This window comes from Chenopodium album, chromosome 22, assembly GCF_948465745.1.
Source record: "Chenopodium album chromosome 22, dcCheAlbu1.1, whole genome shotgun sequence".
In the NCBI taxonomy this organism is placed as follows: Eukaryota; Viridiplantae; Streptophyta; class Magnoliopsida; order Caryophyllales; family Amaranthaceae; genus Chenopodium; species Chenopodium album.
The window spans coordinates 32,110,049-32,118,768 of record NC_137855.1 but is presented as its reverse complement, the minus strand read 5'-3'; the positions used below and the strand labels follow the sequence as shown (position 1 = coordinate 32,118,768).

General features: G+C 31.4%; 1 protein-coding gene across 1 annotated transcript; it reads left to right on the top strand.

The window, feature by feature from the left end:
- Nucleotides 1-334: 334 nt before the first annotated feature.
- LOC145605835 (organic cation/carnitine transporter 7-like) lies at nt 335-5,028 on the top strand. The gene is made up of 5 exons (XM_081661897.1): nt 335-603; nt 2,157-2,394; nt 3,158-3,659; nt 3,861-4,063; nt 4,155-5,028. Exons 1-5 carry the CDS (start codon nt 335-337, stop codon nt 4,449-4,451), a joined length of 1,509 nt encoding a protein of 502 aa, XP_081518023.1. The 3' UTR covers nt 4,452-5,028.
- Nucleotides 5,029-8,720: the final 3,692 nt, after the last annotated feature.

Sequence of the window (8,720 nt, the reverse complement as noted above, 5' to 3'; positions counted from 1 at the left end):
CGCCTACATACCCGCCAAGCTTGTACCCATACCCGCACCAACTGCGGCGGGTGCGGTGCGGGACCCGCTTTTTTATACCCACCTGCCATCCCTAATAAATCACTTATATGAGTATTTTCTTTTTCAGATTTTTGAACGATAAAGTTGCATGACAAACAACAACTAACGACATCATCGCCTCCATTCACTAGTGCAACACAACATATTCCAAATATAGTGGTATGTGTTTATAACAAATTACATTAGCTATCATTTTTTTGAAGATTGTTTTATATTGAGATCTAAAATTATGTTACTAAAAATCAAACATATTTTTGTTACATGATTGTAGAAAATGACGGATTCAAGTGTAACGTATAGTGTGGATGATGCACTAGTGAAATTAGGGTTTGGAAAATACCAATATTTAGTACTTGCGTATGCTGGAATGGGGTGGGTTGCAGAAGCAATGGAGATGATGATATTGTCATTCGTCGGACCAGCAGTTAAACTCGAATGGAAGCTTAGTGCTGCTCAGGAAAGTCTCATCACTACCGTTGTGTTTGCAGGTATGCTCGTCGGAGCATATTCTTGGGGTCTTGTTTCTGATAAATATGGAAGAAGGTATATCTAAACCCTATGATACCCGATGCTTGTCATTTTTCGGGGTGTTCCCTTGATTACTATTAATATTATAAGAATTTTTTGTTAAAATTATCTAATAAAACTATGAATTTGCGAGAAACTACCTAATGTAAAAAATGTTGTAAGAAATTACCAAATAAAAGATGAAATTTTGTAAAAGACTATCTCTAGCTGCAATTTCATTGTTGACCAATTCTTCCGGCGTTGATCCACCATAATATACCCTCGAAATCGCCCACCCAAGGGTTGAAGGGGTGTTTCTGCTTGGTGTAGGAATTTTCAAGCGGGTTGTGTTGGTTTTAAGAATGAAAGCGGGAGGTTTTGGAGGTGATTTGTGGTGGGTCAACACCGAAATATTGGGTCAATGGTGGAGATCCTACAAAAGGTCAACTTTTTTTTTATTAGATTGATTCTCACACATTTTAGGTTATATTAGGTAGTTTCTAAAAAATATTCATATAATTATTGTTATTGTTACAAAGTATTACTATAGCTATTATTATTACTACAATTATTATATGATCGACTCGCACCAAAAAAAAAAAAAAAAAAATTATAATTATATGATCAACTTTGTTTTTGTTTTTGTTATTGTTATTATTGTTATTTTTATTACGGAGTATAATTGTAACTACTAAAATTATTTTATTACTATAATTATTATGATCAACTATATGTGTAGGGGCAAGTAACACTTGGTAATCATGTGCCCCTTTTAAAACAATTTTCAAATACACAAAAGTATACAAAGTATCACATTAGCTAAATTTTTCTTTCTAAAAATTAATTTCCTATAAATTGAATTATTTTGAGTTAATAGAAGTTTGTAGAATTTATATCTTTATCTCAATTTCTATGATGCAAATAATTTCTCTTTAAAAATGAGCAAATACAAAATGGTATAACTTATTCGAAGTTTTGGTGTACCTAGAAATAGGTACACCCGCCCGATGATATGATAGGTGACGGACTCCCTATTTGGAAGTGCTATTTATTTTCTTTGGGTTGGTAAGCATTTTAATTAGTTAGATTTGTTTGTAGAATTGGTTTTTTTTTTTTTTTTAAGATTTAATTCATCATCTTTGATATAGTAGTATATTAACATGTAATAACTTACAATATTCTTTATTATCAAACTCAACATAAATGAATATATTTTTAATCCAAACAATTTATTATTAACATGAATACATGATCATCACCATGTTGGATAAGAAAAATTATTCGATCAAATTTAGAGATATGCATACATTGATTTTAATAAATTTATATATTTATATATTAAAATTCTAAATTTTTATTTCAATCATATATTTGACATATATTTTCTATTTTCTGATACTGTTTTCTCCCTCCAAAATCCCTTCCATTTTTTTTTTTCGTTTTTTTAGTCAATGTCATTAATTACCTATTATAAGTTATACACAAAGTATTCACCAAATCATATATTTTCTATGTAACTCACCATTTTCCACTACTATCCATTAATCCAAATTTATGAATCTCATGTAATACCAACAAATTTGTATCAGGAAAGGATATATGTTCTCAGCAGTATTAACTGCTGCAGCTGGATGCGTAAGTGCAGGTTCTCCAAATTACGCAGTCTTGCTAATATCACGTTGCATTGTAGGCAATGGCCTCGGCGCTGGTCCTGTACTATTAACCTGGTTTTTAGAATTTGTACCTGCACCTAGTCGCGGTACATGGTTAGTCCTTTTCCAAGCTTTTTGGACCGTTGGTTCTATTGTCGAGTCTGCCTTAGCCTGGGTATGTTCACTACTAGCTCTTACTTCGTTCCCTACCACATTTTTTTAGTTTCGACTTTTATTTTTAAGTTACTCAAACTCTAGTGTCTAAACATGATTGTTTTAGTATAAAGTTTCACATTATTTGATCTAGTCTAAGTGTAAAGGATCTAGTATCACGTACGACTTGAAGTGGTAATTAAGTAACATAGTCATTGCTGCATTTCACAAATGATTTACGAGTAGACTAACATTACATAGTAGCTCACAATCAAGTATATAAGCTATTCTGTCTGTTTCAATAACTTATAAAATGCTTAAATTTTGCTTATTAAGGTCAAAGTTTGAAATACTTGACTGAATATTGTCATTCAACAAACATTGATATATCATATGAGGTTTTGTTTGATTAATTTCATTGAGAATTCTATGAATACCAAAATCTTATGACTTTAATAATATCATGTAAAGGCAAAATTTGGCCTCAACACAAACATAGCTTTGGTGCACCAAGCACCCTGAGCTTTGAGTAATAGTTGGCACACTATTAAGTATTGAATTGGGTGCAACGCGTGCTATTAATGAGTATTTTGGACACTCAAATAACTGAGATATTTCTGATGATTAAACGGTAATTGGTTGCACTCCAATCAATAGTGTGTGGTGTTCTTGCTACTAGTTAAAGTTCGGGGTATAGTTCAGGGTCTTAATTAAAGTTAATTTTGTCTCAAGTAAATGCAACCATTTAGTTCTTATTAAGCTAATAATTTCTTCAAATTTTATAGGTTGTAATGCCGAGGTTAGGATGGAGATGGTTGCTGGGTCTATCAGTTTTGCCTTCATTTGTTTTGCTCATATTCTACCTAATTACACCAGAGTCACCAAGGTACTTATGTTTGAAAGGTAGAAAAGACGAGGCCTTTGAAGTTTTAGCAAAAATGGCCAAAGTAAATGGCAAAGAATTGCCTCCTGGGATTCTCGCAACTGATATGGAACTAGAAGAGCAAAATTTTCAAGAAGATGATGGTGCTGTTTCGAAAAATTGGAAGGATACAGAAATGACTGTACAACGATCAATTATGATACTCCTTTCACCCAAATTGGTCCGTACAACAATACTTCTTTGGGTCGTGTTCTTTGGAAATTCCTTAGCTTACTATGGTCTCGTGTTACTCACAACTCAGTTAAACAATGACAATGTATGTGGTCCTAACAAGAACAACGTCGAGGATAATAGTCCTGGTGCTGGTATCAATTATCAGGAAGTCTTCATCACTAGTATTGCAGGTATGTGATGATTCAGCCATCAGCTTAATCTTTTGGTTGAGTTGGTCTACTAACATGATAGAGTATAAAATATGTTTCTGGGCTTCAACAATCAGCCACGAATATGTTACATACTTTAACAGTTAATTTTAATTTCCTTGGACAATGTAACTTTGATAAAATGAACACACTTTTGACATAATTTTTTGTTGATTCTTGTAGAATTCCCTGGACTTGTCATTGTTGGACTCCTAATTGATCGAATTGGGCGTAAGAATTCAATGGCACTTATGTTAGCTGCATGTTGTGCGTTCTTGGTGCCTTTGGTAGCCCATCGATCTGAAACATTAACAACCGTTCTTATGTTTGGTTCTCGAGCATGTATTATGGGAACATTTACTACTGCTTTCATTTTTGCTCCTGAGGTACATCAACCACCTTGTACATTTCACTCATTTTTTCAACAATCTTTTCTATACGACTTTTAAATTGTTCTGTTTTGATTTTACAATATAGATATATCCAACATCAATAAGAAATACCGGGTTTGGAACTGCAAGCTCTATGGCAAGAATTGGCGGTATGGTCAGCCCTGTCGTGGCTGTAGCCTTAGTACAAGGATGTCATCAAAAGGAAGCTGTCCTGTTTTTCGCCGGTGTAGTCTTGGCTACAGCCGTTGCTGTCTTGCTCATTCCATATGAAACTAAAGGTCGCGAGTTGACTGATAGTGTTGGTAGTACTAAGCATGATAGAAAGAAGGCTACCAAAGAAGAGGTGGATGTGCAAAGACCTCCTACTTTGAATAATGCCTAGGATTATTATTAGCAATTATAATGGGAATTAAGAAACTTCTTAGTTTTTCAAACGTCTGATCCTTTTATTCAGGAGTTTGTATGGTTTAGGTATTTTTTATCATATGAAGTGATAATTATTTGTTTTAATGTCTTAATTAGTTAGTTTAGTTGCTATTAACCAAAAAAAAAGTTGCTATTGAGCTTTGTTTGAGCAAAAGGACTCTCCTTAGAAGATGGCTTAGCATCTTTGATTATGTAATATTTCAATTATAGGACGGATTTGAACCTGTACTAAATTTTGAGAAATTTAGAGATCAATTAATTAATGGTAGTATATCACATTTACTTCATCTTTATATTTACATGTTATTATTTTTTTTTTTTTTTATATGAACCATTTTAGTAATATGAATATATATTGCATTCAATTACAAAATGCATCATCAATAATAATTTTTAACTTTGTACTGTACTAAAGAAGAGTTTAGCACGTGTCAATTTTAGGTCAAAATTTTTCTCGTCAAAAAAGTTTTTTTTTTTTTAACTCCCTCTCTCTATCTTTAAGGAGAATCCATTTTTATAATAATTAAATAGAAAAAACCTGCTACATTTTTGTTCCAAAAAAAAAAAAAAAAAAAAAAAAAAGCTACATTATAAACAATCACCCATTCACTTTTTTATGCCAATTAATTTAAGCATCTGCATGATCCTCCAATAATCCCTTAATTAATAAATCTCCTATCCAATAAAACAATCAAAATGTAGTTATTTTAACATCACTTGATACGTTGATATGATAATTAACAATTGAAAACACATTAACTTAAGAGTTTACATTGACTGTAACTGCTACACAATGATACATTAATATAAGTATCTAACAATACAAAGTCTAATTGTATATGATAACAGATTGAACTTTTACTTTATCTTAAATTTTGTTGGGCTTGCTGATTTTTGATTGGGCTTGACAAGTCGAGCATGAAGCGAGTTGTCTTTTAGTGAAGTCATCAAAGATACTTGAGCTTACCATCAGTATCCCTAGCCCCGACCAAGCTTTGATCCAGCATAAAGCCTAGTGAAGTTTAGTCAAGCTCGCCTTTAGGATTCTGTAGATAGAGCCGAGCTCAATTGTCCAGGCTCGATGAGCTTCGAGCTTGCACCGAGTCTATCTAGGCTTGGTCTAGATCAAATCAGCTCGGCTTCTTATTATCCCTAGCTAATCCAATCATCTTTTTTTTTTTTTTTTTTTTTTTTTTTTTTTTTTTTTTTTTTTTTTTTTTTATTTACATTACAATGTGTTACGAAAAGGAGTTCGTATATAGTATGACAAAAGTCCATCATAAAAGAGAGTTTGTAGTATATTTTGATATTCCAAGAGTACCCTCACAAGTTTCTATTGCCAAACTAATTATTAAAAAATTGATAATGCCAAAATAAATGACAACACAAAGGTTGACCTAAGAAGTTGGACCATGAAGAGTGAAAGTTGGAAGCACAACGTGCATGAAGAGACAAAAAAGGATCTCATGATTAAATCAAATCTATTTTATTAATCTATAATCCTTCTTGTATTAAAATTATGTAAAATTATTGTTAGATTGGTAAAGTTCAAATTTTGCCTTAGTGTTGAATGTTCCATCTTAACAACTTGATACAACTCCAACTTGAGATGCAAGTAGAACGTCAGTGTACTTTGGTAATTGGTACTTGTAATTGGTATGTAGTCCTACCAACTTGGACTGTTACCGGAAATCGGGCTGAACCTAAGGGGGCGTTTGGTATGGATTTTTTAAGGTTGGGATACGGATTCAAATAAGCCACTCCGTTACTGCTTGTTTGGTAAAGGCTAGATATTAACGAATACCGTTACGTGGGTGTAACAGTTCCCCCCAGTTTGATTCCGCTCTTTGACCTAAGGAAACAAATACCTTTTCCTACATTCAACAATGTTAACATCTCTAACTGACTCTCTCTTCCAAAGCTCTTACTCACCCAATCTCTCTCTTCCGAATCGATTTCTCAGCATGCCATTGTTCAAGATCTTGCTTCATTATTCAAGACTCGTCAAAAATGGGTCAAATAAAATCACTCAACAACTCATCATTCTCACATCTCACCCACCAAAAATTAAAAAAAAAAAAAAAAAAAAAAAAAAAAAGAAAAAAAATATGAATTTTCATGATGATCGATAATGAAGATTGATCTGCCTTTACAATGATCTGATTGATGTTGATAATTTTGATTTTTGATGGTCTGCTGATTTCAATTTTGGTGTAGTTGTATTTTATGATAAAAAGAAAAAAGTGATCTAGTAATCTGATTTTTTTTTATGATTTGATGATTTTGGTTGTTGGATAAGAGTAATTAAATTGGAGTAGGAAAAAAAGAGAAAAGAATTTTGAGTAAGTTGAAGCAATAAAGCAGCTCGTGAATTGTGATTAATGTCGTCCACCAATATTTTATTTTATTTTTATTTTTATTTTTATTTTTTGAAAAGTTTGATTTTCCTTTTTATGCCAAACAGAAGGAAATGGATTGGTTTTAATTAATCGTTTACGTTTCCTAAGTAATACCAAACAACTAGTAAGGGTAACACCATATATTACCCTTTCCCCTTCTAATTTGTTTCCATTATATTACCTTTACTAAGTTGATACCAAATGTCTTCCGTCTTAAATTTTCAAGTGTCAAGCTTGATTTGGTTATGTTTCGATCATTGATTTTTATTATCGAAATCAAACTAACTCCATGGTCTAAGATTAAAAACAACCATTTTTTAGCATTTGTATTTATAAGGTACAAGTATATGAGCAAACAAATAACTTTGGTTATGTCGTAGTTACAACCTTGATAATACAATATCGTCTATTATTATTTGAATATTTCATTTATTAACAAATTATCTAAAACTTATGTATATAAAACGTATTCCTAAATTGATTTTTTATAAGAAAAAAATACTCCATAAAAAATAGCATTTGTAAATTAGACAGTTTCATATATAGAGTAAAGCATTACTCCCTCCGTCTCTTTATTAATGCCCACTTTTTCTTTATTATGTGAGTAATAAACGATAGAAAGTGGACATTAATAAAGAGAAGGATGGAGTACTAAAAAAAAAAAAAAATTAGATATCTTAGTAAATTTAAGAAATTAATATGGCGACTACTTTCGACTTTTCTAGGTACAAAGAGAAAATTAAACAAATTAGATACACAAGTATATAATAATTAGTTGTATCATATTGAATTTGGATACTCAAAACGTAATTGAATATTCATAATATTTCGTATCCACTTTGACCTTCTTTAATTAAATATGCATAAATAAATACAAGCATTAGTTGGTTTCGTTTCAATATATATCTTAAAAATATCAATAATAAGGCACTATTCACTTCACCTTATAATAAAAATAATATTAAGTAAAATTAATTTCTATTCAGTAAAATTCAGTAATTATAAAGAATAAATATAATAGAAAATCAATAAAAAAAATAATTTCAGTTCAGCAGAAATAATTTCAGCTTAGTAAAATTAATTTCAATTCAGCAAAAATAATTTAAGTTCAGCAAAAATAATTTAAGTTCAATTGAAATAATTTCAGTTCAGCAAAAATAAGGTGAAGTGAACGGGGCCTTATTATCCTTAAATTACCCATTAATCCATAATTACAAGAGTTAATCTCTACCTTTTTAAAAATATCACTCAACTCTTAAGAATAGTAGTATTGAGAGAATTATATCCCTCAAAAGTTCATTTACATATTATTATAAAATAAGGGGAAAAGGAGAAGATTGGAGAGAGATATGTAGATGGTAATTGTGTTGTCTATATTCATCCATTTCATGACCATCTATATATATACAAGATGTGAACATTGTAACTTATATGGACAATGAAGAGTCCATTCATGAGAGGGTTAATGTGGACTAATGACAAAGGAGGGTTACAAGGATGCTATTAAAACCATACTTAAGGTAGTCATAAAAGAGATAATTATAAGCTTAATGACCATCCATAATAACATATTTTATAACACTCCCCCTTGGATGGTCATTATCTAAAAATAGAATAATGCGCATTTATGCTGCCTCATTAAAAACCTTTCCAGGAAAAACCCTGTGGGGAAAAACCATGGATAAGGGAAAAAGAGTGCAGCGCGCAATTAATCCCCCTCATTATTATATCACTGAAGATCTTTGAGACGACGCAATCCAATATGATAAACTAACTTTTTAAATGTTGCGGTCGGAAGAGCCTTAGTGAATAAGTCTGCTAAATTC

Bases quoted from the DNA above. Each gene is read 5' to 3' on its own strand.
- LOC145605835 (XM_081661897.1), top strand. From the start codon at position 335: ATGACGGATTCAAGTGTAACGTATAGTGTGGATGATGCACTAGTGAAA. The intron at 604-2,156 runs GTATATCTAAAC...AATTTGTATCAG, and splicing joins TCTGATAAATATGGAAGAAG to GAAAGGATATATGTTCTCAG. The intron at 3,660-3,860 runs GTATGTGATGAT...TGATTCTTGTAG, and splicing joins CTTCATCACTAGTATTGCAG to AATTCCCTGGACTTGTCATT.